The sequence below is a fragment of the Schistocerca cancellata genome, chromosome 4 (genome assembly GCF_023864275.1).
Source record: "Schistocerca cancellata isolate TAMUIC-IGC-003103 chromosome 4, iqSchCanc2.1, whole genome shotgun sequence".
NCBI lineage: Eukaryota > Metazoa > Arthropoda > Insecta > Orthoptera > Acrididae > Schistocerca > Schistocerca cancellata.
In genome coordinates, this window is record NC_064629.1 from 102,243,963 (window position 1) to 102,261,191 (window position 17,229).

The window sequence follows — 17,229 nt, forward strand, 5'->3', positions numbered from 1 at the left end:
CACTCAACTGTCTTTGTTCTGGAGCTGGAAGAACCAGGAGTAACCTCCAGAAATGACACATCCTTGGTGGTATCATCAAATGTGACTGCAGAGAACTACAAACTGTGGAGCACCTATTGGATTTTCAACTATGCCCTGCATCTAGCACAGAAGATCTTCTGCAATTGAAGCTGCAAGATTTTGGTCAACAATAGTATAGCTTGATTGTCCTTTCTTTCACTTAATTTTAATGGTTTTAACCATGTTTCTGACTCAAATAAATAAATGAATAATATGTCAACTGTTGCCTAATGCCTCCCGTAAAACTCTCCACGACTTCTAGTTCTTTTACTTTAACCAAGTACCATCTCCACGATTCCCTACACTTCTAAAATTTCTTCAGTATTAATCTGCAGTTCATAACCAATACATTATGGTCAGAGACATCATCTGCACCTGTAAATGTTTTGGAGTTTAAAATCTTATTTCAAAATACTTCATGAGTTTTAGACCAAGTGTTAGCAACAATTAAGTTGTGATCTGTGCAAAGTTCTACCAGGCAGCTCCCCTTTCATTTCTTCTTTTCCTACTATTCTTATTTTTTCTTCCTTTCCCTACTGTTGAATTCCAGTGCCCCATCATGGTCAAATTTTCATCTCCCTTAGGTATCTGAACACTTTCTTTCATCTCTCAAATTCTTTCAATCTCTTCACCACATTCGGAGTTAGTAAGCAACATACTTGTAGTAGTGTGGTGGATTTTGGCTTCATGTCTGTAAGTTTGTCTTGGGTACTATAATGCATTCACAGTGCTGTTCACAGTAGCTTACCCACATTTATATTTTATTTTTTGTTATTAGACCTACTCCTTCATTACCAATGGTTCATTTTGTTTTTATGACCCTATACTCCATTGACCAGAGATCTTGTCATGCTTGGAACCATATTTTGCTAAATCCCTCTCTATCTAACTTCAATCCATCCATTTCCTCTTTTAGATTCTCCATCCTGCCTTCCCAATTAAAGGATCCAACAATGCACTCTCTGATCCATAGATGGTCAGTTTTGTTTTTCCTGATGACAACATCTTGCTGAGTAGTTCCCGCCTGGGGTTCTGAAAGGAGGACTAGACTATCTATGAAATATTTCACACAAGAGTATTCCATCATTATTAACACATAATGTGGAGCTACATGCCTCCAAAGGAAATAAAGCCATAGTTTCCCCCTTACTTTTTGATTATCAACTTAACAAGGCCATTTTGGTTAATGTTACAAGATCAGATCAATCAATCAACCAGACTGTTGCCACTGCAACTACTGAAAAGGCTGCAGTCCCCTTTTAGGAACCACAGGTTATTCTGGCCTTTCCGTAGACACCCATCCATTGTGGAAGCACCTAGGGTACATGTGTATGTATTGTACTAGCAAGCAAGCCACTCCACTTTGGTAAAGACCATGCTTCACATATTATGGAAGCTGAGGAAGGGAGACGGTGGGGACACAATTGATATTAGGCACATTTTATGAAGAGTTCATAAAAATAATAGTTATCTAGTTGTGTGCAAAATTCTGTATTATGAGGTGGCTTTTTTTAAAAAAAACAGTAAAAATGTTATAACTTCAAATCGAACAAATATATTTCAGGGACGACGCAATACATGAAAGTCACAGATCAAGTAAACAGAGTAAGATGTGTGTACACTTTAACAGTCAAATCATAACTGAGTCCAAGTCTAGCAGCCACTGGCTGGCTGGCTGCTTAGGTGGCGCTGCTGCTGCATGGCTGGCAGACAGAGCCACATGTAGAGTACGCGCATAACTGCGCGGCAACACTTTGAAAGATCGGCGAGTCACAACACTTTTCCCCCCTTTGAATTTTTTGCACAGGTCTTGATGGAGGTGGCCTGTAGATTGCTAACATCCATAGGTGTTGTTTGACTAGCTGTAAAGTCTCGAGGAGGAGGCTTCTCGTATGGACGGAAGTGTCCCCGTTGATAAAGGGGCGAGATGACAGGAGACGTGGGGGTTGAATCTGCTGGGGCCCCATGCACCAATCTGCCCATTGTGGCAAGCCCAGTTGTTATAACAGGAGACACGGGCGATGTGTCCATGTCCATAGGAGAAGGGGGTGTGTAGAGTTGCTCCGACAGATGATGGTCATCTGGTTCCTGCATGGGCACGTCTCCAGGTGGCATCAGTTCTTGTACTGGCACCAATATGATGGTGAGAGAACTGCATTGTGACTAATGAGAGATTCCAGTATCCTGAGCATCAGGTAGAGTCGAAGGTGATGTAGTGGCATCCGGAACAGGTATTGCCGGCACACGAGGCCGAAGCTGGTCCGAATGATGCACTGCAACACCCGTATCCATCTGGATTTCATACAGGCGTCAGTCACGGTGTCATAAGATGTAGCCAGGACTCCATTTTGGCCACCTGCCATATCCCCGTACCCATAAAAAGTCGCTGGCGGTGAACCGGCCAAGCGAAGGCACCCGCGGCCGAGAGGTGGAAGGCCGCCGAAGATGAAGTAGCGTGCGGGGCTGTCAGCCATGTAAGAGTTCAGCCGGGCTGTGGTCATCCATGGGGGTGAAACGGTAAGAAGCCAGAAATTGGAGAAGCGCATCATCAGCAGAAGAAGTCAGGAGTTTCCTCATCTGAGCCTTAAATGTGCGGACCAGTCGTTTAGCCTCACCGTTTGACTGTGGATGGAACAGAGGGGCCGTGACATGCATGATGCCGTGATGGGCACAAAAATCCACAAAATTGGAAGAGGCAAATTGTGGACCATTATCAGTAACAATAGTAGAGGGAAAGCCTTCCAAAGAGAAAACGCGAGCTAGAGCATTGGTGGTTGCCGCAGTGGTAGACGACGTGCAACGGACAATGAAAGGAAAGTTAAGAGTAGGCATCAATAACGAGAAACCAATAAGTACCTAAAAAAGGTCCCAAAAAGTCAGCATGAATATGCTCCCAGGGCTTCTCAGGCGAAGGCCACGGTGACAAAGATGACTTCGGGGCGGCGGCCTGTGATGCACAAGGGTCGCAGGCAGCAACCATGTGTGCGATTTCAGAGTCGATGCTGGGCCAGTACACATGATGGCACGCCAGAGATTTTGTGTGAGAGACACCCCAGTGCCATTGGTGAAGGAGGCGCAAGACCGAAGCACACAAAGACGCAGGTACCACAACACGCGGCGAAATATTTTCGGTGGAAAGGAGGATAACACCATCCCTAGCCGTGAGGCGGTAACGCAAAGCGTAGTAGTTCTGCAATGGATCAGAAGTCTTAGCAGATGGACGATCCGGCCAACCCTTCTAAATACAGCGTAAAACCCAGGAGAGTGTAGGGTCAGAACCCGTAGCAGCCGCCAGCTGGTCCCCGGTGATGGGGAACCCATCCACAACCCGCTGCTCGGCAACATCCAGGTGGAAACACAGAAGTGCGGCCCTATCGAATGCCAGATCAGGACCCATGGGAAGGCGAGACAGTGCATCAGCGTTCGCATGTTGAGCCGTTGGCCAGAAATGAATCTCATAATTGAAACGAGACAAGTAAAGAGTCCAACGCTGGAGGCAGTGTGCAGCCTTGTCGGGAAGTGACGTTGATGGATGAAACAAGGAAACAAGTGGTTTGTGGTCCGTAACAAGATGAAATTTGGATCCATAGAGAAAAACACCAAACTTATGAAGAGCATAAATAATGGCCAAAGCTTCTTTTTCAATTTGAGAACACTTTTGTTGGGCATCCGTGAGCATTTTGGAGGCATAAGCAATGGGTTGTTGAGAACCGTCAGAAAAACGTTGCGCAAGGACTGCACCAACCCTGTATTGAGAGGCGTCCGTGGCAAGAACAAGATGTTGGCCAGGTCGATAAGTACAATAAGTAGCCAGGCATGGGACCTATTTCAGTATAGTCTTCAATTTCTGGAAAGCCACATCACATGACGCGAACCAGTGAAAAGGCACGTTTTTATGCAACAGGCGATGCAACGCCTGAGCCACCGAAGCAGCAGAGGGTAAAAACTTGTGATAGTATGCTATATTCCCCAAGAAGGCCCGCAGTTCCTTAACAGATGTAGGGCGAGGAAGGGCATCGATCACAGCGACAGTTTGCTGAAGTGGACAAATACCATGCCGAGAGTGTTGAAACCCCAAGTACGTGATAGATGCCTGAAAAAATTTTGATTTCTGAAGATTACACTTAAGACCGGCAGTCTGTAAGACATGAAAAAGTGTGCAGAGATTTTGAAGATGTTCGTCAGTGGTGGAGCTAGTGACAACAATGTCGTCCGTGTAATTTATACACCCAGGGACAGTGAGCAATAATTGTTCCAAGAATCGCTGAAAGAGAGCAGGGGCACTGGCAACCCCAAATGGCAATCGTTGGTATTGATAGAGGCTGAAAGGTGTGTTAAGGACCAGAAACTGCCAGGAAGCAGTGTCGAGAGGAAGTTGATGATAAGCTTCTGACAGGTCAAGTTTAGAAAAATACTGGCCTCCAGCAAGTTTAGTGAACAATTCTTCAGGTCGAGGCATAGGGTAAGTGTCGATAAGACATTGAGCATTTACAGTGGCTTTGAAATCGCCGCAGAGATGAATATCACCATTTGGCTTAGCAACGACGACAGGAGAGGACCACTCACTGGAAGTGACAGGAAGCAAGACCCCTGAAGCAGTGAGACGATCCAGCTCCCCTTTGACCTGATCACGAAGGGCCACAGGAATGGGCCGAGCCCGAAAAAACTTAGGCCAAGCAATGGGTTTGAGCGTGATATGAGCTTCAAAGTCATTTGCACGGCCTAACCCAGGAGAAAAAAGGGACGAAAATGTCATCAACAAGGAATCCAATTGAGCATAAGGAATAGCATCAGAGACGATATTGACAGAGTCATCTATGGAGAACCCAAAAACGTGAAAGGCATTGAAACCAAAAAGATTCTCCGCGTTACTATGGTTGACCACAAATATGGGAACAGTGCGAATGACAGATTTGTAAGATACCTCAGCATCAAATTGTCCCAAGATAGAAATCTTCTGTTTATTGTAAGTCCGTAATTGCCTAGTGACAGGTGACAGGATTGGAGCACCCAACTGAAGATACGTCTGAGAATTGATGATAGTGGCAGCAGAACCAGTACCCACCTGCATGTGAACATCTTGACCAAGTATTTGGACAGTGAGGAATAACTTCCCTGAAAGGGAAGCTGTACAATTGACAGACAACACAGAATCAGAATCAGCGTCATGTTCATGAATATCATGTATGCGGTTGGATTTGCAAACGGATGGCACATGACCCTTTTTTTTGCATTTGTGACACACGGCCCAATGTTGTGGACAATCCTCTCATGAATGTTTCGTAAAACACTGCGGACATGAAGGAAGTTGCCGTGGGGTTTACTGCAGTTTCTTAGAGGTTTGTTTACGGTTAGGCCGAGGCTGTGCTTGGGAGCATACTGCGGCCCCGTCGGCTGGCGGGGACACTCCACACGCTTCGTCAACAGCGCACAGAGGTTGTACTTCCCCGACGTCACCCCATGCCTCTATTTGCACTCCAGCGGCGCGAGAAATTTCAAAAGACTGAGCGATGGATAGGACTTCATCTAGAGCCGGATTTGCCAACTGAAGGGCACGTTGCCTAACTTCTTTGTTGGGCGCTGACTGGATAATAGCATTCCGTACCATGGAATCAGCGTAGGATTCTTTGTAAACTTCAGTAACAAATTGACGCTTTCGACTGAGGCCATGAAGTTCAGCAGCCCAAGCGCAATAGGATTGATTTGGTTGTTTTTGGCAATGATAAAAGGCAACACGAGAGGCTACCACATGTGTATGCTTTTGAAAATAGATGGACAGAAGTGAGCACATTTCAGCAAAGGACAAAGACGCATGATCTTTCAAAGGAGCCAATTGTGACAACAACCGATACATTTGAGGTGAAATCCATGAAAGGAACAGAGACTTACATGTTTGGTCATCTGCGACATGAAATGCCAAGAAGTGCTGTCGAAGATGTTTTTCGTAATCAGACCAGTCTTCTGCCGTCTCGTTGTAAGGAGGAAAAGGAGGGAGAGACAACGACGAGTGACACCCCGCATTGGACGCCGTGACGAAATCACAAATCGCATTTGTGAGAAGCGTTTGCCATTTTATGAGACCTCGCAATAGTTGCTCTAAAGTAGCCATGGAAACATGTGGGTCAACGATGAAAAAGAAAAATTCACTACCTCATCGCCAATTGTTATAACTTCAAGTTGAACAAATATATTTCAAGGGTGACGCAATACGTGAAAGTCATAGATCAAGTAGACAGAGTAAGACATGTGTACACTTTAACAGTCAAATCATAACTGAGTCCAAGTCTAGTGGCCACTGGCTGGCTGGCCACTTAGGTGGCACTGCTGCTGCATGGCTGGCAGACAGCGCTGCATGTAGAGGACGCGCGTAACTGCGCGGCAACACTTTGAAAGATCGGCGAGTCACAACAAAAAATGTTAGTTTCAATAAGGAATTCCCTGTTTTGTTACAGCTCATGTGGGACCACATGCTGATCGTCGGAAGAACAAAAAACCTGCATTTGGCTCTGGGAAAGAAACAATAAGGTTCAGTGCTAATGGACCAGCCCAGATTCAGCCAGAGGTGAGTAAATAAAAATTCAAGAGTTGAAAATGGTAACCATGAACTCTAAATGAGTATACCGACAGTTTAGAAGCATACTGTAGATGATCAGGTAAGTGCAGTTTCCAAAGGCATGCAGGTACATTCTGAAATGTACACATTTAACATATAAAATTACCAGAAAGATTTTGACAGAATATATCTTTATAAGTTTTATGAATCCGTGTTTTATTTTTAAACATGTTCAATTTAAGAAATTAAACAGTCAGTTAATTCTAATAACATGTTTCATGATAAGATGGATTTCAGGCTTTTATTCAGTCTCTTAGTACTTCTCTTAATACAGCTACATTTTTGTTGTCAGTTTGTTGACTGCATTTTGAATATTGCAGCTTTGTTTCAGTCTGTAATCATTAGTTCCTGATTTGATTCTTGTGTGCATATTATATGCTCTTTTGTACACTTTGGTATACATAGTTATGTACATAGAAAGCCTATTGATGCATGCTGCTACTGACTGCAGAATAAAAGACAGACAGCTGCAACATTTAAAATTTCATCACACACCTCAAACCAAGTAATTCAAATGAAAGGCTAGTTGCTGTATTTGTATGAGTAACTTAATCCACAGACAATGTGATCAACTTCTACTATGATGGATAAAATCGTCTTAACATGTTTTGTTACATTTTTCAGCTTGATGATGTAGCCAAAGTAGCTATTGACAAAATCAACAGTCTACTTGATTCATTTATGGGCATAAATGATGCTGAACTTGGTAAGAATGTTTTTAATCTATTTACTATTCCAGAGAGAAATTTGTTAAATAATTTTAGATGCATTGTGAATTAAATCAAATTAAAACTATTTGAATTTGTAGGAAAATGCTTTTGTATTCATTAATAATGGTGTTTGGTGGCTCACAGAAAATTAACTTGCCATTAATCATAGTTTTCAGCAGCTTGCTGTCAGGTACAATTCTGGGAGAAACAAGCCTATATAAAATACTCTTAGTCAAGTACTTGGACATAATATTATTGTTCTATGGGCCGCTCAAACCATGTTTTTGGCATAAGTTATGGAGTGGGAAAAGCCTGATACTATGTGCCAGAACAGAATTATTGCTCTGCAGAAGAGTTCATTAAAATAACAGTAAGAAAAATAGAGTTTTATTTTTGATAAAGGTTTCTGCTGCGCTATTTATTTATTTACTCATACTGATCACAAAGCTACGTGACAAACTCATTTTGGTATTTTTGTCATTATCAAGCATATCTGTGCAGATGGTATAATAGGTATAATATTATTCCTTACAGCTATGTTAGTTTCTATCTTTACATTTGTCTCAGTATGCTTACGTCTTACCTGCTATGACATGGTCTACATCTACATCTACATTTATACTCCGCAAGCCACCCAACGGTGTGTGGCGGAGGGCACTTTACATGCCACTGTCATTACCTCCCTTTCCTGTTCCAGTCGCGTATGGTTCGCGGGAAGAACGACTGTCTGAAAGCCTCCGTGCACGCTCTAATCTCTCTAATTTTACATTCGTGATCTCCTCGGGAGGTATAAGTAGGGGGAAGCAATATATTCGATACCTCATCCAAAAACGCACCCTCTCGAAACCTGACGAGCAAGCTACACCGCTATGCAGAGCGCCTCTCTTGCAGAGTCTGCCACTTGAGTTTGTTAAACATCTCCGTAACGCTATCACGGTTACCAAATAACCCTGTGACGAAACGTGCCGCTCTTCTTTGGATCCTCTCTATCTCCTCCGTCAAGCCGATCTGGTATGGATCCCACACTGATGAGCAATACTCAAGTATAGGTCGAACGAGTGTTTTGTAAGCCACCTCCTTTGTTGATGGACTACATTTTCTAAGGACTCTCCCAATGAATCTCAACCTGGTACCCGCCTTACCAACAATTAATTTTATATGATCATTCCACTTCAAATCGTTCCGCACGCATACTCCCAGATATTTTACAGAAGTAACTGCTACCAATGTTTGTTCCACTATCATATAATCATACAATAAAGGATCCTTCTTTCTATGTATTCGCAATACATTACATTTGTCTGTGTTAAGGGTCAGTTGCCACTCCCTGCACCAAGTGCCCATCCGCTGCAGATCTTCCTGCATTTCGCTACAATTTTCTAATGCTGCAACTTCTCTGTATACTACAGCATCATCCGCGAAAAGCTGCATGGAACTTCCGACACTATCTACTAGGTCATTTATATATATTGTGAAAAGCAATGGTCCCATAACACTCCCCTGTGGCACGCCAGAGGTTACTTTAACGTCTGTAGACGTCTCTCCATTGATAACAACATACTGTGTTCTGTTTGCTAAAAACTCTTCAATCCAGCCACACAGCTGGTCTGATATTCTGTAGGCTCTTATTTTGTTTATCAGGCGACAGTGCAGAACTGTATCGAATGCCTTCCGGAAGTCAAGAAAAATAGCATCTACCTGGGAGCCTGTATCTAATATTTTCTGGGTCTCATGAACAAATAAAGCGAGTTGGGTCTCACACGATCGCTGTTTCCGGAATCCATGTTGATTCCTACATAGTAGATTCTGAGTTTCCAAAAACGACATGATACACGAGCAAAAAACATGTTCTAAAATTCTACAACAGATCGACGTCAGAGATATAGGTCTATAGTTTTGCGCATCTGCTCGACGACCCTTCTTGAAGACTGGGACTACCTGTGCTCTTTTCCAATCATTTGGAACCTTCCGTTCCTCTAGAGACTTGCGGTACACGGCTGTTAGAAGGGGTGCAAGTTCTTTCGCGTACTCTGTGTAGAATCGAATTGGTATCCCGTCAGGTCCAGTGGACTTTCCTCTGTTGAGTGATTCCAGTTGCTTTTCTATTCCTTGGACACTTATTTCGATGTCAGCTATTTTTTCGTTTGTGCGAGGATTTAGAGAAGGAACTGCAGTGCAGTCCTCCTCTGTGAAATAGCTTTGGAAAAAAGTGTTTAGTATTTCAGCTTTACGCGTGTCATCCTCTGTTTCAATGCCTTCATCATCCCGGAGTATCTGGATATGCTGTTTCGAGCCACTTACTGATTTAACGTAAGACCAGAACTTCCTAGGATTTCTGTCAAGTCGGTACATAGAATTTTACTTTTGAATTCACTGAACGCTTCATGCATAGCCCTCCTTACGCTAACTTTGACATCGTTTAGCTTCTGTTTGTCTGAGAGGTTTCGGCTGCGTTTAAACTTTAAGTGAAGCTCTCTTTGCTTTCGCAGTAGTTTCCTAACTTTGTTGTTGTACCACGGTGGGTTTTTCCCGTCCCTCACAGTTTTACTCGGCACGTACCTGTCTAAAACGCATTTTACGATTGCCTTGAACTTTTTCCATAAACACTCAACATTGTCAGTGTCTGAACAGAAATTTTCGTTTTGATCTGTTAGGTAGTCTGAAATCTGCCTTCTATTACTCTTGCTAAACAGATAAACCTTCCTTCCTTTTTTTATATTCCTATTAACTTCCATATTCAGGGATGCTGCAACGGCCTTATGATCCATATTGCATCTTGGAGAGTAATTATCAGTTGTCTTTGTGTTATGTTATAATCATGTTATTTCTATCTGTTTTTATGTGTGTGATCTCAGTAAAATTATTTTTGACAGCTCTGGCTCCAGCGATGCTATATGTTTACAATGGAAATTATACTTCACAGAAAGTCAGTGATTACATTTAATTTTTAGAGATAATATTTTGTGGTTTAACATTAATAAAATACTATCTCTAAAAATTACACATAATCAGTGGCTTTCCATAAAAAATAAATTCTGATGTAAACAAACAACATTGATGAAGTCAGAATTGTCAAAAAGTGGTAAAAATAATTTTACTGAGATCACACAAATGAAAGTACATGGAAATAATGTGATCATAACACAAAGACAACTGATATGCTCCAAGATGCAAAATGGACTGAATCACACCAGCTAAGATATAAGCATAACATGTCATATGTAAACATAGGAATTTACGTAGATGTAAGGAACAATATTATACCTATTATATTGTCTGCACAGGTATGCTTGACAATGACAAAAATGTCAAAATGAGTTTGTTGTGTAACATTGTAATCACTGTGAGTAAAAATATTAATAGTGTAGCAGAAACCCATACCAAAAATATGTCGATCTTTGACCTCATGCATGCTATGGGCACACTAGAAAAGAAATCGCTGAAAAATGGAATTGTAACAGAAAGTCTTTTTAAGGATAGTATAAATCGTCCTTTCATGTAGTATCTTTGAAACTACCATCACACTCTATAGAGACCATGTGAAAGAAGAGAGCTATGTAATTATCTGTTTGTATGATGCAAGGAGCAGCATACTTTTAAGGAACATTTCACATTATCATAAAATATATGAAAAATAGCTGTGATACTGAGGTACCAAAATGATACAAATGTAACTGGGTTTCTCAGTAGTGGTAATGAATCAATTCCTTGAAGAATTTTATCACTTCACATTGCCACCATATTTTGTATATTCCCACTCACTACTGTTCTGTGGCACAATCTTCTGAGACAACATAACAAAGGTCCCAAAAGTATTTATTCCATAGAAGCCTGCACAAAGTTGACAACTGAACATCTAGCAGAAGCTTCTTCAGGGACCAAAGAACTCTTACTCTTATGGGCCAATATATATACTCCCTAATGATATTTGTGGTTAATAACAGGAATGAATTTAAGATGAATTGAGCAGTTTACCTGCACCATAGCAGAAGTAAAAATAATCTCAATATGAGTTAACCATTTCCAAAGTCTGTTATGTCCATGAAACAAATTTTTTCAGAATATGTACCCAGTAGATTCTGGTCATATGTAAAGGCTGTTAGTGACACCAAAGTTAGTGTCCAGTTACTAGTGAATGTGACAGGAAATGAAATTCAGGGTAACAAAGCAAAAGCTGAAATGCTTAACACTGTTTTCAAATGTTTCTTTACTGTAGAAAACCCAGGACAATTGCCCCAATTGAATCCTCATATCACTGAAAAGTAGAATGAAATAATATGAGTGTCAGTGGTGTTGAGAAACAGCTGAAATCATTAAAACTGAACGAAGCTCCAGGCCACAATGGAATCCCTGTCATATTCTACACTGAATTTGTGGCTGAATTAGCCCATCTTCTCACTATAATCTATCGCAGATCCGTCGAACAAAAAACCGTGTGCAGTTCTTGGATAAAGACACAGGTCATACCCATCTACAAGAAGGGTAGTAGAAGTGATCCACAAAACTACCATCCCATATCCTTGACATTGATTTTTTGTAGATTCTTAGAACATCTTCTGAGCTCAAACATAATGAGGTATCTTGAACAGAATGACCTCCTCAATGCCAACCAGTATGGTTTTCAAAAACATCAATTATGTGAAATCCAAATTGCACTTTTCTCACATGACATACTGAATCCTATGGATCAAGGCAATCAGGTGGATTCAGTGTTTCTTGATTTCCGAAAAGCATTTGACTCAGTACCACACCTTCGCTTGTTGTTGAAAGTATGATCATATGGGATATCAAGTGAAATTTGTGACTAAATTGAGGATTTTTTGGTAGGGAGGACACAGCATGTTATCTTGGATGGAGAGTCATTGTCGGATGTAGAAATAACTTCAGGTGTGCCCAAGGGAAGTGTGTTGGGACCCTTGCTGTTCATGTTGTATATTTATGACATTGCAAACAATGTTAATAGTAAAATATTAATAGTAAAATCAGGTTTTTTCACAGATGATGCAGTTATCTGTAATGAAGTACTATCTGAGAGAAGCTGCATAAATAGTCAGTCAGATCTTGATAAGATTTTGACATGGTTCTGAGATTGACAACTTGCCTTAAACGTTCAGAGATGTAAAATTTTGCACTTAACAAAACGAAAAAACATAGTATCCTTTAACTATAATATCAATGAGTCACTCTTGGAATCCATCAACTCATACAAATAACTGGGTGTAACACTTTGTAGGGATATGAAATGGAATGAAGACATAGGCTCAGTCGTGAGTAAAGCAGATGGTAGACTTTGGTTTATTGGTAGAACACTGGGGAAGTTGATCAGTCTGCTAAAGAGATTGCTTACAAATCACACATGTGATCCGTCCTAGAATATTGCTCAAGTATGTGGGACCTGCACCAGATAGGACTAACAGGGGATGTTGAATGTATGCAGAGAAGGGCAGCACAAATTGTCACAGGTTTGTTTAATCCAAGGGAGAGTTTCACAGAGATACTGAAGGAACTGAAATGGCAGACTCTTGAAGGTAGACATAAATTATCCCGAGAAAGTCTATTAACAAGTTTCAAATACCAGCTTTAAATGATTACTCTAGGGATATACTACAACCCCCTACATAGTGCTCACTCAGGGATCATGAGGATAAGATTAGAATAATTATTGCATACACAGAGGCAAGCATTCAAACAATCATTCTTCATGCACTCCATATGTGACTGGAGCAGGAAGAGATCCCAATAACTGTACAATGGGATGTACCCTCTGCCATGCACCTCACAATGGTTTGCAGAGTATAGCTGTAGATTTAGATGTAGAAATGAGAAAAAACCTGTCACTCAGTTGGTATATGGTTTTATTGTTATTGTTTATTTATTAACATTTTCTTTCATATTTTGGATTTATATTTATACTTCCATAAATCACAACACATTATTTTTATTTAAAACAGGTATTTTGCTTTGAACATAACTACTTTTGGCACTGCAATCTGGATGCAACAGTTTCTGGAAATGTTTTGGTTTAAAAATGATGGGTACAAATGAAAAATAACATAGACATTTCACAGTGTTTATTCCTGTAACAAAATTATTCGTGTCCACTAGAAAGAATAACATAGTACATACCTATTAATTAATTTTTTTGAACAATTGCTGTCATCTCTATATTGAAGTAGCACATAATTATGATATCATTACTTTCTACATCAAATACTGATCTGCTGTCCAGCCTCATCAGGTAGCTCTTTAACATCAGAATCTTCAGCCAGTTCAGCTCCAGACTGCGTTTGAAGACGTTCTTGTGGAGTAAAAGTTCATTAATGCCCATCCAAAATGGGTCCATAGTGGTTCTGTAAATGGACTGTTGCAAGTTTGATTTTTATGGTTTTACCATGACACCTTTACGTATCTCTGCTGGTTTTACTTCCATCCAATATTTACCCTTCTTGCAGATATTTTTACCTCAACCTATCTCAGACTTGTAGCTTTATTCCCTCGAATAGTAAGAGTGCTGTGACCTTTCTTTTTAATTAATACTATATTTGAAGACTTGAACCGAAAGTGTCATGGAGAGGGAAGTTTCATGGCACCTTTAGGAGATGTCTTCAGTCAGCAACAAGTGCATCTAATCCAAGTTTGTAGTCCCAAAGTTTACAATAGGGCCATAATGATAACTGAGGTTCAAGATAGTGCTTTTTGAGTATACTACCTTTTCAATCCCTCCAACCAGCTGTTACTCAATAATGTGTATTTGTACCAAAATCCAACTTTACAGGTATACCAGTATAAAAAAAATGTAAAATACAGAAAACTAAACAAACTAAAGTTGCATTTACCTCACAAGAGAAATTAACACAATGTTTAAAATGTATTCTAAATACGATTTGACAAGTGCACTGAAATAATGGGTTTTGGAAATGTATCTTTTTCAGAGGATTAAATATGCACTGAATAGAACTGTGTTAGGTCCTGTATTGTTGTCCAAATTTAATGTCGACTGGAACTGTGCCATCATGGATATAACAGAGACTGGAAGTCCAAACTTTGGAGTTACTTTTTTAACAGAAGTAGCTGCTACTGGAACTTGGATTATGTTCTAAACTATGCAGCATGCACCTTGCTCTTTTGGCATACAGAAAAGTTAATACTGGAAAAAAGTGGATTTAACAGATTTCGGAAATGGGTGATTGTTATGCACTATGTGTACCCTACCTACTGTTCAGAAGAGAGTTTTATACTTTAGTGCAAAACTCTATAACAAATTGTTGGTAGACATCTGGTAGTAAACTGAAAATCCCCAGATAATCAGCAACAAAATAAATACCTCATTAGCAATTCCTTGTACAATTTATCTGAGTATTTTCACTCAGGGGTGCAAGTTCCAATGTATCTTGTATTAAACTGATCCTGACTTTGGCAGTATACAAACAGGTGATCTTGTCTGTGTAAAATCATGTATATGATTTGTTTGAAGTATTACAGAGAAGTAGCAACTAAGTAGTACAAGAGGAGCAGTAGTGGATTTTTTTTCAAAGCAGTTATTTTTCTCCTAATATATATGGAAGTACTCAAGAGTAGATTAGTACTGTTGTTAGTTACTTTACAGGAGTAGCCTGCAGTGCTGCTTTTGCCTATTGATGTATAACTTGACTCATTCCACATACCTGACAGGTCTCCTTTATGATGTTAACTTAGTGTTTTATCATATGGATAAATGATTTCATATATAACACCACTGATAAAAGACCACTGAAATTAAAAGCATCTCTTCTGATGATATGTCTCTATATATAGAAATGACAATGTGTACTTTGTAAAATTGAGATATATCATGTGTTATTATATGTGCCAAAGCATGTGCAGGCAGTTGAGACACTTCATGACCTCGCTGACTTAGCCCCATATGAAGTATACATGTGAAACACAAATAATCTGATAGAATTTAATAAAATAATTTTTGCTTTGTTATTACAACTACTGAAATTACTTTAAATTTTCAGCTACTCTGATATGGGAACAAGCTCAAGGAAAAGCCAACAGTATGGATTTTGCTGAAGCAATTGACAACTCAGAACTTGAAGAATTTGGGTTTTCTGATGATTTTATCATCGAGCTTTGGGGCGCAATTACTGATGCACGTTCTGGTCGCCTGAACTGAACAGTAAAAACTAACTCTTTATGTATGTAATAGTATAAGTTTTAAATTTAAAATTTGTAAAATATGAAGGATTACTGAGCAGTATCATAGTCATCTACAGCACTTATTTCTTGTAAGCCCACAACGGGTTCCAGTGTAATGGTCAATTTGAAAAGAGCAGCTGAAAAGCATAAACATGTAAAATGTTATTCTATTTTTAACAGTTGGCTTGAGATGTGGCATATTATTTACACTGAATCAGAATTACGGTCTCCTTTGTTGATATTTTCTGTTACCTTGAATCTACTTGCTACATGCCCTGTTTTATATAGAAGTATATTTTAGTTATTTCCAGTGTGATGAACTTTATTTATGTGGCATTCATGGAGCATAAGAAACTCAATGTTATTTATTCCCACACATAATGATCCCACAATTTACATTTGACAGGTCTTATTGAGGAAAACTGTAGTCCTGTCACCAAGAATTGTTTATAAAATACACATGAAAAATTGAAATCTTAATGAACACCATTCATTCAGTAGTGTGTGTTGTTGTTGTTGTTGTTGTTGTGTGTGTGCGTGATTTTGAGGGAGAGAGAGAGAGAGAGAGAGAAAGAGAGAGAGAGAGAGAGAAGTTGTGTATTGGAAGAAATTATCAGGAATACTGAAGAGAATAGCAGTTGTATATTTGGCCCCAAAATTAGTTTCTTCTGCCACTAACCACTGTGAAACAATCACTATTTTAGGATTTGATTTATAATAATACTTGAAAAAATTTCTTAAGAAATGTTACAATTGCATATAGCTCCAGAGGCATACAGAAATAGAAGAGTAATTCAGTCTTATGTAAATCAATAACTGGAAAGCTCAAATTAGTTAAAAAAGTATGAGAAATGAAATTTAACAATTGTATACAGCAACGTGACTTAAATGATGGCAAAACAAAGAGATCTATAGATTTAATGAAAACTGGAAAAATAAATGGTAGGGTAAAGTTTCAGTGTTAGCATCTCAAATACATTTTGTGTATCTTTTTATAACCTCAGTTTTTATAAGACTGGGACATTGTCATCAAACTTAGCATGTGTATTACATTTTGCAGATGACTGAACAAAAAATTTCCATCAATGAAGTCAAAAGTAGCAAATGGAAAGCAGAAATCAAAATAACAAAGCAACTGTGGTAATAGAATTTCTGCTGTTTTATCAGTGCAGACAAAACCAGTGGTTTCCTCTTTTATTACAACTATCTTTGCCAGCTGATTGTATAAAAACTGATTCCTATGCCTTGTTCATTTTACTCTCATTCAGTGCAGTCATATATGCTCATCATGTAAAGTATGCTACTGCAGGTCTAAGAAATAAATTTTACACTGCACAACTTTCTATTAAATTTTATTTTGATATGAAAGTATCTTTCTGAAGGTGTGTAATGTATTTTCTTTCAATATTTGTAATATTGTTGGTTGTACTGTACATTAATTCAATGCCTTGAATTTTTCACATGGTATTTATTCTTTAATGTAATGCACACATGTACATAAAATATACCACATGAATACATTCAAATGTGAAACATAACTGTGTGCTTTCTTGTAAGAAAAAATAAAATAAAATAGAGCAGAAGAAACTGTGGATAAATGTTGTTTTGCTGTACAGTCTACATTTTAACATTAAATAAATTACTTTAATTTAAAAAATCTGTGTA

At 39.3% G+C, this 17,229-nt stretch overlaps 1 protein-coding gene across 3 annotated transcripts in view; it reads left to right on the forward strand.

Moving 5' to 3' along the window:
• Positions 1-16,902, forward strand: part of LOC126184621 (PDZ domain-containing protein GIPC3) — a 281,730-nt gene extending 264,828 nt beyond the window's left edge. For 2 of the 3 annotated variants that reach the window (XM_049927082.1, XM_049927080.1), the window contains exons 5-7: positions 6,513-6,622; positions 7,298-7,379; positions 15,384-16,902. In XM_049927082.1, the coding sequence (XP_049783039.1) occupies positions 6,513-6,622; positions 7,298-7,379; positions 15,384-15,541 (350 nt within the window). In that variant the 3' untranslated portion in view covers positions 15,542-16,902. The remainder of the gene's footprint in view (positions 1-6,512; positions 6,623-7,297; positions 7,380-15,383) is intronic. The other variant, XM_049927081.1, reaches the window with a different exon arrangement.
• The last annotated feature ends 327 nt before the right edge of the window (positions 16,903-17,229 follow it).